The sequence below is a fragment of the Artibeus jamaicensis genome, unplaced genomic scaffold, assembly GCF_021234435.1.
Source record: "Artibeus jamaicensis isolate MK-2021 breed Jamaican fruit bat unplaced genomic scaffold, CSHL_Jam_final contig_1410, whole genome shotgun sequence".
In the NCBI taxonomy this organism is placed as follows: domain Eukaryota; kingdom Metazoa; phylum Chordata; class Mammalia; order Chiroptera; family Phyllostomidae; genus Artibeus; species Artibeus jamaicensis.
This window is the reverse complement of record NW_026521281.1, coordinates 1851151-1872288: the sequence shown is the minus strand read 5'-3', so window position 1 is coordinate 1872288 and position 21138 is coordinate 1851151. Positions and strand designations below refer to the sequence as shown.

Here is a 21138-nt window from a genome sequence, read left to right as displayed (position 1 = left end):
ATATTAGCAGAATTTTCCCAGTTTCCTTACAAGTATGGTCATAGATTTGAAGTGCTATAGTTCCTCAAGTTATCAACTGGAAATAAATCCAGTGCTTAGAGTACTACCTGTCACATTTATTATCATTATTATTTTTATATTATTATTATTAATTGTTTGAATATCTGACTAGCAGCCATATTTAATTTTCTGGTCTCCCAGAAAGTACAGGTCTCACCCTTTTCCCCTGATCTGCAATCACTCTTGGGGTTCAATGAGTGCTCAGGTTGTGTCTAACTTGTGGCCCCAGAAATTTTTCTGGTCTATGTTGACTGACACAGTGTTAAAGATGTCTCTAGTTTCTCTATTTAGCACTAGAAGCAGCTTTTCATGTAATCCCTAAGGTTCTTAAAAGTAAAGAATGACTTTTGGAGAAAGTACTCCTAATACTGTGCCCACAAAAAACATAGTCCTTTATTTATGGTTGTGTCTTGATTCTGTCTATTTTTCTGGTCTTTTTCCCTGCCACTGACCCAGAACATCCTTAAGCTCCAGCCATAATGAAACACTCACAATTTCCTAAGTACATCATATTTCTGGAACCTCCATTCACTTACACATGATGTTCCTTTCATGTACAATGTCCTTACTTTCTATACCTGGCTACCTTGAAAACTCACGTATCCTGCAAGACTCCAACATCACCTCCTGTAGCAAGTCTTCTGTGATTCCTTCACCCCTAATGTCACCTACATCTTTTCTGCTCATATTAATGATTTGCTTACTTGTCAATTTCCCAAGTTTTCCCTCCTTGGATTTATTCAGCCTCTCTGTAACTTTCAGGGTCCTTGTCAACAAAATAAGTATAAACCTATTATGAATTTATATGAGAAACATGAAAAGGGCTCAACATGGTCCCTGGAATATAGTATGCAAATAAACACTACATGTTTGGTAGAATTTTGTTTCCAAGCTGAGTTCCAGGGCAAGATTAAGGTCTTACATTTTTGTATTTCCAGCTTGTAGCAGAAAGCTGACCACATGCGGGTTCTCAGGGCATGTATGTTGAATAAGCGAATAAGATTAAAGAATGAATGTTGATCCTCTTTTCAAAACTATCTGCTTTATATATGTGGAAATGGTTAATATATAGATAGCCAGAACTGCAGATTACATTCTATTACAGCAGAAAAACACTCTAAACTCCTCTGAATATTTTCTGCTCTACTACCATGCCAACACTGACCCACAAAAGTGCCGCTAGTTGAGGGAACTATTAGAAAGACATCTTTCCAAGGAACAGAATACATGTCATCTCAGAATCATGTAATATCAGCCAGATAATAACATTCTTTAAGACCTACCTGTTTCCCTGGGACACTATAGAGGAAAAATATTGACCTTGTTGCTTCTCCAGCAGCTGATTTTGCCCCACCTATATTATCACCAAAAGCAAAGAGTTATTATCTAATGTCATTCCTTCCCTAACCTTATTCCATTCCTCTCTAGGCCCACATTATACTAATGTTCATTACCTGCCTTTCATTATATGATTCTTCCTGCTTAGAATGCCCTTTCTGCTCTACTCTGGACATCCAAATCCTACCTATACTTCAAGATAATGCTGCCTTCACAGAGAAAATGACAATTGAATTGGATGTCATGATATGTACAGGAGCTTACCAAAAAGAGAAGGATGGAGTAGAAGGAGAGATGGAGGTGGAGTAGTACATGTTGTAAAAAGGAGAAAGGTATTTCTAGAAGTCCTGATAGCATGAACAAACACATGGTATTTCTGAAAGCCAATGGCATGTTCAAGTAGTAGTGGTTAGTTTAATGTGGGTCCTGTGATGAGGAAAAGTCGTCATAGGCAGTAAACACAAAAGCTAGGTTGAGGGCAGACTGTGAATAAAAGGCAGGCATTTAGTAATACTGTAAGTATTTGAAGGATTCTGAACATAAAACTGGCAAGATAAAAACATGTATTTTAGAAATATCCTAATATGTAGACTAGTTTGGACTCTATATTAGTCTGCTCATGGTGCCATAAATACTAAAAACTGGATGGCTTAAACAACAGAAATTTATTGTTTCACAGCTTTGGAGGATAGAAGTCTAAAATCAAGGTGTCCACAAGGTTAGTTCCTTCTGAAGGCTATGAGGGAAGGCTCTGCTCCAGGCCTCCCTCCTTGGGTTGTAGATGGCTATCTTTTCCCTGTATCTCTTCATGTCATCTTCCCTCCATGTGAATCTGTCTTTGTGTCCACATTTCTCCTTTTTATAAGGATACATAACAGTCATATTGAGTTAGGGCCTCATCTAATGACCCCATATAAACTTGAATACCTCCATAAATACTCTATCCCGACATACAATGACCTTCTGTGGTACCAGGAATTAAGACTCCAACATATTTGAAGGACATAATTCAGCCCATAGTAAAGGTCATAGAGATTGGAGGCAGATAAAACAACAGTAAAAGAAAGGAGCTATATTAATAGGCCACATCAGATATGATGAAAAATTGAGCTAAGATACTGCAAGTAGGGATGGAGACAATATAATGATTCAAGAAGCAAAATCTAATCTGAAACAAAAGCAAACTAAAAGGACAGCTAGATTAGGAGTGGAAACATAGAAATGGAGATTTCATGGAGGGTTAACAACAGGGGAGTGGGAGAAGGAAAAGGGGGGAGAAGGTACAGAAAATAAGTAGCATAGACGGTAGGTAGAAAATAGATAGGGGGAGGGCAAGAATAGTAGGGGAAATATAGAATCTAAAGAACTTGAGACACATGGTCATAAACTAAAGGGGGGTAATGGTGGGGGTGGAGGGTGCAGGGTGGAGGGGAATGAAGGGGGGAATAAAACAACTGTAATGGTATAATCAATAAAATAAAAATTTAAAAAATATAAAGACAGTGTAAGGAATCCCTGGGACAATTTCAAGTGTACCAACATTAATGTCATGGGGTTGTTGGAAGGAGAAGAGAGAGAACAGGAAACTGAAAATCTATTTGAAAAATGCCAGAAAACTTCCCTAATCTGCTGAAGAAAATAGATGTACAAGTCCAGGATGCACAAAAAGTCCCAAAAGATATAAACCCAAAAAGGTATACTCTAAGGCATAGCATAATTAAAACTGAAATGGTTAAAGACGAAGACAGAATCTTACAAGCAGCAAGAGAATAGAAATTCTTTACCTACAGGAGGTCCCATAAGACATCCAGCTCATTCCTAAACAGAAATTTTGCAGGACAGAAGGAAGTGGCAAAATATATTCAAAATGATGAAAAGCAAGGACCTACAGTCAAGATTATTCTACCCAGGGAAGCTATCATTTAAAATCAAAAGACAGATAAAAAGCTTTCCAGACAAGAAAAAGCTAAAGGAGTTCAACACTACCAAGCCAATATTACATGAAATGTTAAAGGTTCTTCTTTAAGAATAAACAAATATAAAGATATAAACAATAAAATGGTAATAAGTACATATCTATCAACAAGTGAATCTAAAAAAGTGAAATAAATGAACAAGCAGAAAAGAAACAGATTCATAGATACAGAGATTTTTACAATTGCCGGATGGGAGGGATATTGGGGGGTGAGTGAAACAGGTGAATGGATTAAGCAGTACAAAGTGGTTGTTGCAGAGTAGTCATGGGGATATAAAGTACAGCATAGGGAATATAGTCAATAATATTGTGATAACTATGTATGGTGTCAGATGGGTATGAGATTTATCAGGATGATTACCTAGTAAGTTATATAATGTTTAATCACTGGAGTGTATACCTGAAACTAATGTACTATTGTACATCAATTGTAATTAAAAAATAAAAATGATTTTAAAAATAACCTGAGAAAAAAAGCAAAATCTAGAAGGAGAGGAGAAGGAAGGATCATAGATGATTCTAGGCTTTATTGTTTGGTTGGTTATGTGATTGTTGATCAGTGATAAAAATGGGAGTGCTGGGCTTGATGATGAATTCAGTTTTAGACATACTAAGTGTAACATGACAAGTTAAGATGTGCAGATAACAGATGAATGGGTGGACCCAGGCTCAGGAAAAACATTAAGCTTGGAGATGCAGATTTATCATACAGGCACTTAAATGCCAGTTGAAACTCTTAAAGAGGTGAGATAGTCCAAATTAGGATTATAGAGTGACAATGGAAGAGAATGAAAAGAGCAGCCCCAGATTGGTGGTAACCCAAGAAATTGTCGAAGAAAACAAGAAGGAAAGAATGTATGAGGGGGGACCCCAAAATACAAGAATTAACTTCTGTATTATAAGAATTAACCCTTGTAATACAGGCTTCCCCAGATAAGTGAGTGTATCAATGTACTATCTGTATCCCATCTGTATCAATGTACTAGCTGGCATTGTTGTGAGAGACTGCATTTGGCTTCAGTGAATTTTTTTTCCCTTTTTAAAATTATTGTTCAATTACAGTTGTCCCCATTTCCGCCCCATTACTCTCCCCCTGCCCTACTTACCCTCACCTCCCACATTCAGTCCTTCCCCCCACTCACTGTCATTGTCCATTTGACCCTTTACCTTCTATCCCCTGTTATCCCCCTCCCCTCCTCTGGTCACTGTCAGTTTGTTCTTTATTTCCATGTCTCTGGTTCTATTTTGCTTGCTTGTTTGTTTTGTTGATTACGTTCCACTTATGGGTGAGAACATATGGTATTTGTCCCTCACCACCTGGCTTATTTCACTTAGCATAATGTTCTCTAGTTCCATCCATGTTGTCTTGAAGAATAGGAGCTCCTTTCTTTCTTCTGCATAGTATTCCATTGTGTAAATGTACCCCATTTTTTATCTACTCATTTATTGATGAGCACCTAGGTTGCTTCCAATACTTAGCTATTATAAAGAACTCTGCTATGAACATTGGGGTGCATAGGTTCTTCTGAACTGGTGTTTCAGAAAAGAGGGAAAATGGCGGAGGAGTAAATGGAAGTCACACTGACCACCTCCCAGGGCCAATCTGGAATTACAACTCAATTGTGGAGAAACCACACCTAACAAACAACTGAGCAATAGCCAGAGAAAAGCCGATAACTTCGGACAGACGGAAAAACAAGCTTTGGCACAACCTGTCTAGTAAGGAATGCGGTAGAGACTCGAGAGAGCTGGCTGGGCACCCATGGGCAGCGCGCTGGAGGGTAATTAAGCGTCCGATTGGATCCCCCTGAGAAATGTGGGGTCTAAATCCTAAGCTAGGATCCCCAACCTAGAGCACCAGAGTCCAAAAAGTACACAGATAATAACTAGCAGTGAAAAGCGGCAGGGTTACTCTCTGCCAGAGACAGAAGGCTGGAGATGCAAGTAGCCATTTAAAGAGCCAACACACAAATTTTAATTTTTAGCCACTTACCCTGGGCTTTGGCAAAGACGGGGCAGAAGGGCTGCTGATGCCGGAGGAGAGACTGGGGATGGAAGCTTTACGGAGAGAGCGGAGAAAGTAGACACCAGGATCTCCGAGCCGAGACTTCACTGAGACTTCTCCCGGACTGACTGACGGCAGTAGACGTCTTGCTCAGGCAGACCACTCCCTTCTGAGCGGCAGTAGCCTGAGGGGAAGTAATAGTCCCAACCCCAGGAAGGACTCTGCCCTGGCCCTGTGGTATTTAAGCCTGACTGGTACGTGCTTACGGACCAGATTAACCATCTAAGGAGAGAACCAGGGACAGAAGACCCCTGGCAAAGAGGTCAGCAGAGTGGACTTGAGAGACTGGGGACTGAAGCCTTGAGGAGAGAACTGAGAGAGCTGCCACCAGGATCCTGGTGCTGAGCCAACCCCCATTTGAAGCAACTATCCTGCTCAGGCTGACCACTCCCCTCTGAGAAGCAGCCTGAGGGGAAACAATAGCCCAACCCCAAAATGGATTCGGCCTCACCCTAAGGTGCTTCAACTGGACCGCCGAGTTCTGAGAGAATAGATAACAATTAAAACAGATAACCAGGAACCGCAGGTCCCTAGAAGTATGAAACTGTCTGCCTAAGGTCAGATGGGCTCAACACCTGACATCACCAGAGGCAGATGCAGAAAGAAAAAAAAAAAAAAAACCCATGGTAACTATAAGAGATTACCGAAAACAAAGCTACTTTGGTTTTCTTTGTGATTTGTGATATTTTGTTTCCTGCATAGCTTTTTAACATTCCTGTCCAACAAGTTTGTACATATTAAATCACTCGATTTTATACTATAGTGTATTTTAATTTACACTGTTTGACCTTCCCTCCTCTTAGCCCATTTAACCTTCCTCTTTCCTTGCCTTATTTTTATTTCAAATTTTGTTTTCTCTCTTGCTACAACTTGTTTTCATTCCACATTCTTACTATTTCTCCCCCATCCAGACACACAAAACCAATTTTCTTGTCAAGGGTCTTCTCACATCCTTTTTCCCTATTAAAATATCTGCATTCTCTCTACACCTTTAACAATCTTTGCTAGTTGGTTGTAGGTAGGGTAGTTGTTGTCGCATTGTTTTTTCAATTTTATCTCTAAAGCTTCACTAATTCTGTATTTCAAATATCAAATTTTCCTGCTCCCCTCTTCTACTCTTTTTTGTCTCAAATTTTAATTTTGCCATCTTAGCCTGTTTTTCCCTTTTTGTCTTTCTTCTATTTCTCTTTCATCCTGTCCTTTTATTTTTATTCTCCTTGTTTTCTTTTTTCTTTTTTCCTTACATCCCAAATTTTAATTTTTCCCTCACTTAGCCTGGTTTTTGTTCCTCACTCTCAGTATTCCCTCTACCTCTATCATTTCAAAATCACTTACCATTGTTCTAAACATCTCTTAGAATGTGTTTCTTTTTTCCCTCTTATTCACATACCACTTATATTAATTTTAGCTCACTTGTTAGTGATGGTACTGTGGTGGATCTTCCTCTTCATTGTGGCTCCTATATTTTTATTCATTACTATTTTTTCTTCTTTTTCTTTCTCTCTCTCTCTCACTTTATTTTACATTATTTTAATTCCTGTTTAAACGTAATGCTATACCCTTCCCTTCTCATACTCCATTCCACATTCTTCATTCCCTTTTTTATTCATAAGGTAAATTTTACCTTATCTTTACCATTACTCCAAATCCCAACTCTTAGTAGTGCTCCTCCCTCTAGCTTTGCAAAATTATTTTTCTTTCAGTAGGTCATCTTATATATACTCTCCTTTCTTATAAGTCTTAATCTCTTGACACCCTTATTAATACAGGCTCATTTGCTGTTGATAGTGGGATTGTGGGGGGCAGTTATATTTGCAGGTATGGGTTTGTTTCCTGGGCTGTGTGGCTTTGTTCTGGTAGCACCTGCACAACAGCACACAAGATGTGGTTGGCAGAGTGATCCTCAGTCAACCAGCTGGAGGGAAGGACCCACTAAAGAATGACCCAACAATCCAACAACAATCAAAATCCAGTTACATCCAGAGAAACTGCATAAAGGCCATAAAGGCCATCCCAAGAGCATCAGGTTCAGGAGATCAAGGAGACTGCACCACTGAAACTCACAGGCCTCCTACCACAGAATTTCACACCACAAAGTCAGAAAGTCAAAACAGATTAATTTAAGAAGCAGAAGCAAGCAAGAAGAGTCCTACAAATAACGAAAAACAAACAGACCCAATCAAAAGGAAAAGAAGAATCCTCAGAAAAAAATGCTGAATGAAATAGAGCCAAGTCAACTATCAGATAATGAGTTCAAAACAGTGGAAGCTCAATGATCTCAGTGAGAATTATCAAAAACTACAGGGAAACTACAAGGAACTTACTACAAACTATATCAGCATAAAAAGGGACATAGCAACAATCAACAAGGGCCAAGAGGAAATGAAGAATACAATTTCTGAATTAAAGAACACAGTATAAGGAATCAAAAGCAAGCTCAGTGAAGCAGGGGAACGAATCAGCAAACTGGAAAACAAGTTAGGAAAAAAAACACCAAGAAAAGGAGAAAAGATTCAGAAAGAAGGAAGAGGAGTCAAGGGAAATTAAGGACAACATGAAAGGGAATAATATCTGTATAACAGGGATACCAGATGGAAAAGAAGAGAATCAAGGAATAGAAAACCTGTTTGAAAAAATAATGATGGAAAACTTCCCTAATTTCATGAGAGAAAAAGTCACACAAGTCTAGGAAGCAGAGAGGATCCCAATCAAAAGGAACTCAAGGAGGCCCACTGCAAGACACATCATAATTAAAATGGAAATATTTAAAGACAAAGACAGAATCTTAAAGGCAGCAAGGGAGAAACAGGAAGTAACATATGAGGGAGCCCCGATAAGGCTAGCAGCTGGCTTCCCAACAGAAACATTACAAGCCAGAAGGGAATGGCAAAAAATATTTCGAGTAATGAAAAACAAAGGCCTGCAACCAAGACTACTCTATCCAGCATGGCTCTCAATGGAAGGTGAAATAAGGAGCTTCCCAAACAAAAGAAGGCTCAAAGAATACAGCTCCACCAAACCAGCTCCACAAGACATGCTAAAGAGACTGCTTGACGAAGAGGAAGAAAGACAGTGAGAGAGCAAGGAACAGAGGTAAAACGGAGTGAAAGAGCAATGAATAAGTACCTATCAATAATAACCTTAAATATGAATGAATTAAGTGCTCCGATCAAAAGACATAGGGTAGCTGAATGGATGACAAAACATGACCCGCATATATGCTGCCTACAAGAGGCCTACCTCAGAATAAAAGACCTACACACACTGAGAGTGAAGGTATGGAAAAAGTATTCCAAGCAAATGGACAGGAAAAAAATGCTGGGGTAGCAATACTTATATCTGACAAAATAGACTTCAAAACAAAGGCCATAAAAAGAGACACAGGAGGTCACTTCATAATACTCAAGGGAAGAATCCATCAAGAAGATATAAATATTATAAACATATATGCACCCAACATAGGAACACCCAAACATATAAGGAAAATCTTGGAGGACTTCCAGAAAGATATACAGAGCAACACATTTATAGTAGGAGATTTTTAACACCCCACTGTAAAAATGGATAGATCTTCTAAACAAAATATCAACAAGTATATTGAGGAATTGAGCAATGCCCTAGATCAAAGGCATTTCACTGATATATATAGAACCTGTCATTCCAAAGAAGCAAAATATACATTCTTTTCAAAAGCACGTGGAACATTTTCAAAGATAGACCACATGATAGGACACAAAACAAGCATCAACAAATTCAAGAAAATTGAAATATCAAGCATCTTCTCAGACTACAAGGGCCTGTAACTAGAAACCAACCTGGAACAAGGAAAAAAACTCAAAAACACTCTCAAACACATGGAGAATGAATAACATGCTATTAAACAATGAATGGGTTACCAAAGAGATCAAGGAAGAAATCAAGAAGTTTCTGGAAACAAACAAAAATCAACACACAACAGTTTAAAACCCATGGAACACACAGAAGGCAGTCCTGAGAGGGAAGTTCATAGCAATACAGGCCTACCTATAAAAGATAGAAACATTTCAAACAAACGACCTAACCGTACAAATACAAGAACTAGAGGAACAACAATAAACAAAGCCCAGAGGGAGTAGAAGGAAGGAAATAATCAAGATCAAAGCAGAATGAAATGACATAGAGACTTAAAGAACAATTCAAAGGATCAATAAATCCAGGAGCTGGTTCTCTGAAAAGATAAACAACATTGACAAGCCTTTAACCAGACTCATCAAGATAAAAACAGAGAGAACCCAAATAAATAAAATCAGAAATTAAAAAAAGACATTACAACTGATACCACAGAAATACAAAGGATTATAAGAAATTACTATGAATGATTATATGCCAAGAAATTTGATAACCTAGGTGAAATGGAAAAACTTCTAGAGAAATATAATCTTCCAAAACTGAATCAAGAAGAAGCAGAAAGCCTGAACAGACTGATAACAGCTGGTGAAATTGAAGCAATAATCAAAAAACTGCCAGAACACAAAGCCCTGGGTTGGACAGTTTCAGTGCATTTTTTTTTTAATTCTTTCAACACGTTTGCTCATTTCATGATGGGTGATATATATGTGTACCTGCCCACAATGAGCTGAGTGTTCAGTCATTTTTGACCAAAAATGGCATAACTCCCATGCCACACCTTCCCTATTCACCCCTCGTCAACCCATGTGACTCTCCCTTCCATGAAGATAGTCCTTAAAGGAAACATTTTGCCCATGTGGAGGAGGTAAAACAAACAAAAAAAATGGCAGAAGCACTAAAAGGCTTGACGAGCCTTTGACGAGTTCAACGAGGCTTGACGAGCCTTTGACGAGTTCAACGACTGTTTTGAGCAGAGGAAACAAACGTCTCAATAGGTGTATGGCATCAAATGGAGAGTACTTTGAAGGTTACTGAAGTTTAAACATGTAATAAATACACAATTTGGGGGGGGACCCCCTTGTACAGCAGCCTCAAATGCAGTAGAACATCAAGTATGTTAAAAACCTAAAGAGTGAGCACTGGACATAACATTTACGGGATATTTAGGTAACTTTGCAAAAGTGGCTTCAGTAACAATTTAAATGGAAACTGCAAAAAAAAAAAAAAACACGGTGGTAATTTGAGTGTTGTTAAAGAAAGATTGATTTAGACCAAGGAAAGAAATTGTCTGCAAGCTGAAGAATAGTCAATATAGCATAATAATTAAGGTATAGGCTTTGTAGACTTGGGCTTAAAACTCAGTTCTGCCACTTACTAGCTGTGCAAACTTGGGCAAGTTGCTTGATTTTTCTGTGTCCCAATTTCCTTAAATGAAAAATGGAGGAAATAACAGTATTTACTGGATAGGATTGTTGTATTATATGAATTGATACATGTAAGGTGCTCAATAGAGGGCTTGGTACAGAGTAGGTCTTCAATAAATATTAACTATACTAGCTAGGGATAGTTGGATGGGCGAGAGAACCAAAGAAAAAGAAATTGAAGACAAGAAAGAAGGAATCTGATGGGACAACTTCTCAGAAGGTATAGGAGAGAATGGATACTCTTCCACTAACTAGCTGTATAACCTTGGGTGAGGTGGTTTACTTTTCTGTGCCTTGGTTCCCTTTCTATAAAATAGAGATGGTAATAGTGCCTACACTACATGATTGTTGTGAGGATTAAATGATACATGAAACATAGTTCCCCATGGGGAAGAACTTGGGGAATAGGATAGTGAATAGCTTAGAAGAAATCATGTGTGCCAACAAGACTCAAAGTTCAAAAACAAAGTTCCAAGGGAAATTTTTTTCACAATTTCATGATAGAATAAAACAGTGCTACGAAATGTTTTCTTTATAAGGTTAAACATTCTTTTAGTGCTAAGAAATTTATTGTGGCCCTGGCTGGTGTAGCTCAGTGGACTGAACATGGGCTGTGAACCAAAGGGTAGCCTGTTCGATTCCCAGTCAGGGCACATGCCTGGGTTGCAGGCCAGGTCCCCAGTGGGGACGTGTGAGAGGCAACCACACATTGATGTTTCTCTCTCTCCCTTCCCTTCTCTCTAAAAATAAATAATAAAATCTTTTAAAAAAAAGAAATTTATTGTAATTTTTATTAAAGTGCATTGAAAAGACTTTTATATTTAAGTAGTTTCAAATGTGTTTGAAGCATTTTTCAGATAATTATGTTATAAAACAATGGTGAGTATGAAATTAAATTCCATTAGTTGACATAACTTCAGCAATAAGCTCACTAAGCTTTTTCTTTAAAGGAACATGCTATCCAAAGCATAAAAATATAAACAACATTGCTGTGTTAAAATGAACAATTGAAGATTCATCCTCCTTACTAGAGTAAAATTTTAGTAAAATAATTGTTAATTATTTTCATTAAAAATGGCTTCCTATGCCCTGGCTGGTGTAGCTCAGTGGATTGAGCTCAGGCCTGTGAACCAGACAATCGCGGTTCGATTCCCAGTCAGGGCACATACCGGGGTTGCAGGCCGGTTCCCTGCAGGCCAGTTCCCAGCAGGAGACACACGAAAGGCAACCATACATTGATGTTTCTCTCCCTCTCTCCTTCCCTTCCCCTCTAAAGATAAATAAATAAAATATTTTTTAAAAAATGGCTTCCTATCTTACTCAGAATAAAAACCAAAATCTTTATAAGGTCCTTTATCATCAGGCCCTCTCTGTCCCTCTGACCACATGTCCTATCACTCTCTTCTTCTCCGCTCCAATAATAATGGCCTTCTTGCCATTTCCTTGCACACACCAAGCCTTTGCACAATCTATTTCCTGTGTCTAGAACACCATCCCCTCAGGTATTCTCACTGCTGGCTCTCTCACTTCATTCAGATATATTTTTAAATACTACTATGTCAGAGAAACTTTCTTTAACTGCCCTATATTAAATATATCTCCCCAATCTCAAGTGCCTTACATTTTTTCTCCCACCTATCCCCACCTAACAAATACCTTTATTGTTTATTGGCTTTCCACTCCACCAACACACGATCATTAGAACATAATCTCCAAAAGGGCAGGAGGCTTTTCTTTTTTTGCTCATTGCTAAAATTCCAGTCTGTGCAGTGACAGCACAGAGCAGATTCTAAGTATTTGTTGAATTAGTTAATTAATGAATATCATAAAACAATGTACTTTTGTTTTGATACCTTTGTTTATCACAACTCCTTACCCTTGAAGGCTAAGCAACAACTAGGAAGGAACTGAAACCAAAGTAAATGTATGGGCAAGCTGTTCTGGTCTAGGCAAAAACAGCCTAGTCCATCAGATGCAAACATTTGAGAAGGGAACTTGGGAGTCAAAACTACTTCTACTTCTACTCTCTACTACAGAAAGAGAGAGCGCACAAAGTATCTTTTTTTTTACACTTATCCATCATGAAATCCTTTTGCCTACAAGTAGATAAAAATTCTCCACAACCCCAGGAAACAGAATAAATAACAGCAAACAATTTAAATTTCTCTGGGGAAGCCACTTGAAGCCCTTGGAAAAGAATTTCTATTGCTTGTCTGTGGTACTTGTTAGTGGGTTCACAAACCTTTCATTGTCCTAAGAAGAAAATAACCATATTTCAGGAATGGAATTTTATGACAGCTAAGAACTGCCTAGTTTCCATATCCTACAACTAGAAACTCTCCTAAAGGAAAACAAACCAACATGAACACAAAGGGACAATCAAATGGAATCATAAATGGAATGGAATCATAGCTGTTTCTAACATATTCCATGCATACTAACTGCAGGAGGCTGGCTATGGTACCAACATATAAATCCTTCTCCACCCTCCATGCAAGGCTGCGGATAGTGAGTTCAGTGGGTTTGACACGTACAAGTGGTTCTTGGACTTGGCTTTGCAACAAGACTGTACTCCCACTGACGAAAGTAATCAGAAGAGTTCCAGTTGAATTAATGTTCCTTTTTTTTTAGGACCCCAAAGGTCAGTGACTTTAGGGAGAAATAACCCTAAGTGAAGCTTTCTTCTTTATCTGAATCTAGTGGACTCAATGATATGGCCGTTCAGGATAAGGTTGCCTTGAGGTTTGGAAAACCAATGGAGGAGAGAGGGGATGGAGGAAGGTGCTTTAGTTAAATGTTGCCTAGGAACCTAGAACTAACACATGCTCTTGATGAGAGTTGGCACTGGGAATGCAATGAAACCCAACACATTAAAGAAGGGAGGGGCTCTGTGACAGCTGAACTAGTAAATTGCAGAACACTGGGAGCTGTGGCATTCTATTGATGAAATAGAAACTTTAGGAGTGAAATACTAGCCCAAAGCCTCAAACAACACGTTTTCATCTCGTTAACCTGTAGGATATCATTAGGCTCCACCCAATCCTGCCACCCTCCCTAAACAGAGAGATGAGAGAGACAAACATGAAAGAGACGTCACTGGTCCATCTGCGGCCTTCTAACATGTCTCTACCACACCAGTTCTTTTATTTAACATCAGAAGGGAACTGGTGAAACCCTCCTCCCCAACACAATCTTCCTGACTGGACATGGACATGGGAATAGCAGACCATCCAAGGTAGCCTTCCTTGGCTTCCTTATTGAAGCATACTGCTGTTTTACTTTTGTATTCCATTTTGACTTGAGCTCCTACCTCTTTCAGCTGGACCTATCGCCCCAGCCACTTGGACTTGGGCAGAGGGATGCCTGGTACTAAAGGATAGACAATAAACAGAAACCATCGAAACTTTGATGTGATGGATGCTTGGTAAATACTCTAATCAAATTCAACATTCATCCCTATATTCTAAGACGAAACCTTGGTCATTGATCTGATAAGAAAGGAGTCAGTGACACCACTCTGCACGGCCTTGACATATTAATAGACACTGCTCAGCAGTGGGATCAGCCACAGGCAAAGAATTTAGCTTTCAAATAAATTAGCATACAAATAAGTATTTCTAGAATGAATTAATTTTTTCAAGTCATCTGCACTGCTATGGCACCTCTTAGGAAACAAACATTTTTCCATTCAGCTAAAACTGCTAACTGACTGCAGTTAACTAATGTGCAACTTAAGGTGCACATTCTAAGAATCGACTAGATATTAGAACCAAATTTGGAGGCTGGTATGAGGGAGAAAAAGATGTCCTCTCCATACAAATTCCTCCAACACTCATAGTGTCATAGTAAGGCAAGTCACCGTTGTCCTTCTCGAAATTTAATTTCCAGTACAGATTTCCCTCAATTGAACTAGAACACTGTCCCTTTAAGAAGCCAGGCAAGATGGAGCCCTCCCAACTCACAGCTAGGGGCTTTAAGCAACCTGATAAGGATGCTGGAGTGTGACAAAAAGAAAGAACGCCTGGAGAGGGTAAGTCGAGGCTGTAATGACCTGAAGGGAAATCCAGTCTCAAACCACACAAACATCAAAACTCTGAGCGCGCATATTCCGTGGATGGCAGCTCCCCTAGCGCCACCCCTCCTCCCCTTCCCTCCCTTTCTTACCCCACCCTGCTCCACCCTCCGGATCTTCCTTGAAAGAGTCTCCTTCTATAAGGTGGCTCCTTTGCTGCCCAGCGGAGACCCCAGTGAGGGGGGTAAAGGAGAAGGAAGGAGGAGGGTAGGCAAAATGAAAGAGACTTACTTTCGCATTCTGCGCCTCCGAAGGCATCCTCTCCACCCAGCCTGGGGCCAGGGCCAACGGACGGGGCGGGGCTGGGGTTGAGCTGACGGACTCGGGGGTCCTCACTCCCTCGTACAACAAACCTACTTCAGTGGAGAGTTAGAGGGAATGGGCACCGACGAGGGCCGGTGTATACTCGATTTTAATTATCTCCAAAGGAGACAGAAGGGTTTGAGAGAGTTGACCGTGGATAGGAGTGGAGGTGAGATCTAAAACCCCCCCTTTTCCTCCCCTTCTGGCTAGCTTTCTCCGCCAGGCATTAGCGATATCAGGGGCAATGGTTTTCTTTTTTCTTCCTTTTGGTTTCTCCCAGCTGCCGGTCCCAGACCCCACCCAGCGGCTCCACCCCATCCACTGCTACACATTCTGTCAATCACCAGCCCCTTTAAAGCTGCATCGCACAACTTGGGTTTTCGTTCGTCTTTGGCGGGCAGACAGAATCACAGGGTTCCTGGCCTTTCCAACAATGCCTCCGACCTTTCTGCTGAGTTTAGGAAGCTGAGGTTAGTTGCTCCTGGAAGCTTCCCCTCCCCCTCTGCCCCAAAGCTTTCACAGTCCGCTCCACCCAAAGTCCTTCCGGGCCGGCCAGGCCACGCCATACCCAACTCCATCTCCTTTCTTTACTTTGTGTCTGGGAGAAAGTGGTTCCCTAGGCTGCCAGATAGCCAAGAAAGTTTCTGCAGCGTCCTCTTTGGCGCCGCCCACTTCCCTACAGTTTTTGGACTGAAGTGGCTATAGCAGATCTCCTGTCTCTGAGGCCTGTCAGTTTGGCCTGACCCGGTATACTCAGTCTCCTCTAACTCTCATCTGTATTTCAGTTTCCACATAACTCTCATCTGTATTTAAGCCTCCACGTTTTGGACCAGAATAGGGGGGAAGAAGGTGGGGGTTCCCAGAAATGTGCTTGATGCCTCTAACTCACCCAAAATAATAGTCCCACACCACCACTCCACTCCTTAAGTAAGCAGAAAAGGACCTTGAGGTCCCATCCACAATTAGTGGAACTCCAAAATGATCCATCAGAAATCATATGTAATAACATTCTCCACTCCAGTTAATAGCAACACCTGGTTGCTCAGGGAAAAAAACCATTGAGAAATCCTTGACTCTTTTTCTCTCACACTTCACATCCAATTCTTCAAGAAATCCTGTTTGACTCTATCAGAAAAATATGTCCAGAATCTGACCAATTCTCACCATTTGCATTAACACCACCCTGGCCCCAGGCACCACCTTTACACCCTGCCCCTGCCTACCCCTTTGACTTGATTTATAAAAATGGGGGAAAAGGGGGAGGGATTTTGAGGAACAAGTATGAAAGACACAGGGATGAGGACTAGGAGGGGAGGAAATGGGAGGGAGGTGGGGAGGACGGGGCAAGGGTGGGGGGGAGACTGGGATGGGAGAAATACAGAAAAAATGTTCTTGAAAAATAACTAAATAAAAAATTTTTTAATTTGAAAAAAATGTTGTTCAAGTATAAAAAATAAAAAGAAACCTTGTTCACTCTCTACTAGCCACACTGATCTCTTTTTTATTCAGTGTGCTAAGATCTGTCTAACCTCAAGGACTTTGCATTTCTTTTTGTTTCTGTCTGGTTCTATTCATGGCAGGCTCCACTATCACTTAGATATCAGGAAAGCTTTCCTTGATCACCCAGATTAAAGTAACTCCCATGTCCCAGGCACTCTCTGTGACCTTATCTCATTTTGATTTTTAAATATGTTATTTATTTATTTTAGAGAGAGGGGAAAGAGAGGAAGAGAAGCATCAATGTGTGAGAGACACACTGATCAGATGCCCCTTGCATGCCCCCAACTGAGGACCTGGCCCACAATGCAGGTATATGCCCTGACTGGGAATGGAACCAACGAACATTTGGTTTGCAGACTGGTGCTCAATCCAATGAGCCACACCAGCCAGGGCCCATTTTGTTTTTATCATAGCACTAAGTACAATCTAAAACAACCTCATATGTGTGTTTGCTTCTTTGGTAAAGTCTCTCTCCCACTAGAGTATAAACTTACTAAGGGCAGGGACTTAATCTGTTTGTTCTCTGCTCTAAACTCAGCGTGCTGAACAATGGCTGCCATATAGTAGGGACCCAATTAATATTTGTTGAAAGAATGATGGAAGGTGATATCTTCTGGGATGTAGCTGGGTGTTATCACTTTTTAAAACAACATTCAAGTAAAAAATGAGGATAACAAAAGAGACACACCTGTTATAAACCACTTTCCCTATCTATTCTCCCTTATAAAATCCATCTGGATACCTTCCCTGTGAGCTGAGTTAGCAATGGTATTTGCAGCAGTGGCAGTATACTTTTATTTTGGCTTTTAGGGTTTGTAGTTGATTGCTGGTGGTTGGCTTAAGTGTCCTTAGTTTTGTCAAGTGAGTGCTAGGGAGCATAGTTCTTGAGGGCCTCTTTGTCTCTAGATGTGTTTCTTACTTTGGAGTCAGAATATCTATATATGCTCTCCCATGCCCCCAAGGTTGTATTAACTAATTTTATTCTCACTACCTCCCCATGACATAGTTATTATTATTATCCTCATTTTACAGGTGAGAAAACAAAAGCCTAAAAAGATAGACTGACCTGCCAAAAATCACATCCTTAGGAAATGGTAAAGCTAGGATTTGAACGCAGGTAGAATAGCTCCAGATATATATACCTTCCCACTACTTTGTAACCTACTGGTCAGTCATGATATTGGGAAGAGCAGGCACCCCAGTTTGCTGGATGTTAATTGGTTAAAGATGAAGGGATGCAACTATAATTAGGGACATTTATTACATAAAACTAAAGGGTACTTTGAGCAATTCTGTAAGCAATGAACTTGATACAAGTCATATGAGGCAGTCACTTCCCCTTTCCAATGGAAAGACCTAGGGCCATTTATCCTCAAGAGAGAAAACTTAGGATAAGAATCCTGTCTTCTAGGCTTATCTTAAGCTATCATTGACATATCCTTGACTGTTTATCAATTGTGTGTCCTAACTCAGTTATAGACCCGATCATAAAACCTGCTCACTTGGCCAAATTTTCCGGACTTCTGGTCATGGATGACAGATACCTCTTGCTAGATTGCTACCTATACATAAGCATGATATCCTGAGGAGGTTTGAAAGATACCATGGTTGTGTTCTCACTATAGTGCTAAGCACTGTGGAGCATAGGCAAAGAAAGGTCTCACAGAAGTAAAGGTCAGAAGTTTCCTATAACCTACTCATTTGCTGTGTGACTATATATAAGACTATATGCAAGAGCCTCGTATATTTCATCAAACAATGAGTTCGAACTAATGGTTCCGAAAGGTTCCTTCTACTTCAGAAATTCTCTGTAATTTCCCTTAGTTTAGCTTACTGATGTCAGAAAGTTCTTTACTTTTAAGATTTTATTTATCTATTTATTTTTAGAGAGAGGGGAACACTGGGAGAAAGAGGAGGGAAACATCGATGTGCAAGAGAAACATCAATCGGCTGCCTCTCGCACACACCCAACCAGGGACCTAGCCCACAACCCAGGCATATGTCCTGACAAGAAATCAAATTGGGTGACCTTTCAGTTTGTGAAACAACACCCAACACACTGAGCCACACCAGTCAGGGCTAAGTCAGAAAGTTTCTATGACAGGCTTGGAATATTAATTTTCTGGGAAAAGTAGATTCAATCCCTTAATTGCATTCCTCTCTTTTAGATTTCAGTACCTTTCACATAGGATGTAATAGATGTCCAAACAATAAGGATTTACCTTCTTTGGAAGTGGTTTGAAACCATGGGTTGTTCTGAAATGGCTATGTCTGATATCTGTGCTATGCAGACCTACTCCATTGGCCATAATAACTTATTCCAGAGGAAGATCCCTGACCCAGCTGGGACAATTTCTCTCTTTCAAGAACATGGCTTGAGAGAAGATCCACAAATTGCTCTTGAACCCAGAGCTGACCTTATTCCTACCCTTTCTGAGTCAATGTTTCCCTTAACTCTGAGATATCCCATTATCTTTTAGTTTATTTTTCTTTTAGATTTTTATTTTGTTTATTTTCAGAAAGAGTGTAAAAGAGGGAGAAAGGTTGTGAAGGAGGGAGAAAGTTCTCTTTTTCCCTTCAGGTCCTAAGACTGCTAAGAGATGCCTAGGTGAGCAGATCAAACTAGCAATAGAGACCCAGCCTCAAAAGGCAGCCTGGCTTGAGAGTTTCATTTCTACCCCAAATGGTCCTCAGACTTCTATCACCCTGAGATTATTGGACAAGACAAGCAGATACCTCTTTAATCTACAGGCCTCAGAATCCCCTCACCTTCTCAGTGGCACCAGGGAAGCCAAGGGGCACAAATAAAGGAATCCCACCTAAACAAATGTCTGGCTCAGGAAATGCTCTTCATCATCCATTGCAGGGAGTTGGTTCCTGCCACAACAAATGTCTTCCAGGGAAGCATCTTTGACCCTGTGTCCATGATACTCCCCATTTCCACTTGAAGATGCCACAGAACCTAGAGACACCTGGAGACCTGGCCTATGGAAACCCTATCCACCACTTCAAGCAGCACCAGTAGGGTCCAATGGGAGACTTTACCACACCAAATCAATCAGAATAAAGCCAGAGTGCCTGTGAAATTAAACTATCATGAAAACATCAGTAATGGGGAAAAACACAATAAAAGCCACCTCAGCCAACTAAAGTAGGCCAAGGCCTCATGCTAAAATTAAACTGAATAACTGCCTTCTAAAAGAAAAGATTTAAGTAGGACCAGCATCTAATAACCTAACAGATAAAATTTCAAGATACAATAAGAAGTTACATGTCACACCAAAAGCCAATAGGCACGTCATGATTACATTACCCAATATTAAAGATAAGGAGAGAATCTTAAAAGCAGCAAGAGAAAAGGAGACAGTTACCTACAAAGGAGTTCCCATAAGACTATCGGCTGATTTCTTAAAAAAGACCTTGCAGGTGAGAAGGGGCTGGAAAGAAGTATTCCAAGTCATGAAAAGCAAGGACCTGCATCCAAGATGACTCTATCTAGCAAAACTATTATTTAAAATGAAAGGGCAGATAAAGTGCTTCCCAGATAAGGTGAAGTTAAAGGAGGTCATCATCACCAAGCCCTTATTATATGAAATATTAAAGGGACTTATCTAAGGAAAACAAGAAGATCAAAAACTATGAACAGTAAAATGACAACAAACTCACAACTGTCAACAACTGAACCTAAAAAAACCCCAAAACAAAAAAACCACAAATGAAGGAAACAACTACAACAAGAACAGAGTCACAGAAATGGAAATCACATGGAGGGTTATCAGCAGTGGGACTGGGGAGAGAATGGGAGAAAAGGTACAGAGAATAAGAAGCATAACTGGTAGGTAGAAAATAGACAATAGTATGAGAAATGAAGCAAAGAATTTATATGTATGCCCCATGGACATGAACTAAGGTGGGGAAACGATGGTGGGAAGTGGGTACAGGGCAGAGGGGAATAAAAGGGAGAAAAAATGGGACAACTGTCATAGGATAATCAATAAAATATATTTTAAAAAGCAAATTTAAAAAATTTTTTAAATTCACAACTTGAATGAGAAAAAGTAATCAACTTATACCATCACTGAGATTTTGAATTGTTGGAATTCTCTGGAAAGGATTTTAAAGTATCCATTAAAAGGTGCTCCAATAATCAATTATATATTCCCTTGAGACAATGAAAAAATATAAAATCTCAGCAAAGAAATAAAAGTTATTATAAATGGAAATCACAGCACTGACAAATCCAATAACAGAAAGTATTTAAAAATACTAAGCTCTATGGCTTTACTAGTAGAATGAGGTGGCAAAAGATAGAATGAGTCGGTAAACTTAAGCACAGATCAATGGACTTTATCAATTTGAACAACAGAAAGAAAATAGAAGGGAAAAATATGAACTGAGTCCCCAGGACCTGAGATACAATAACAAAAATTTAACATTTGTATCAGCAGCATGCCAGAAAGAGTATTTGAAGAAATAATAGTTGAACACTTAGCATATTTGACAAAATATACAA

General features: G+C 39.8%; 2 protein-coding genes across 3 annotated transcripts in view; one reads left to right on the top strand and one right to left on the bottom strand.

Annotated features, from left to right (window-relative positions):
• Positions 1-15453, bottom strand: part of KLF8 (KLF transcription factor 8) — a 100079-nt gene extending 84626 nt beyond the window's left edge. The window contains exons 1-2 of one of the 2 annotated variants that reach the window (XM_053667634.1): positions 15054-15453; positions 5367-5562 (exon numbers count right to left, since the gene is read on the bottom strand). The gene's annotated coding sequence lies outside the window, so the exon portion shown is untranslated. The remainder of the gene's footprint in view (positions 1-5366; positions 5563-15053) is intronic. The other variant, XM_037153761.2, reaches the window with a different exon arrangement.
• Positions 14742-20447, top strand: LOC128627784 (uncharacterized). Its single transcript, XM_053667411.1, has 4 exons — positions 14742-15006; positions 15406-15595; positions 16835-16934; positions 19576-20447. Exons 1-4 carry the CDS (start codon positions 14742-14744, stop codon positions 19648-19650), a joined length of 630 nt encoding a protein of 209 aa, XP_053523386.1. The 3' UTR covers positions 19651-20447.
• Positions 20448-21138: the final 691 nt, after the last annotated feature.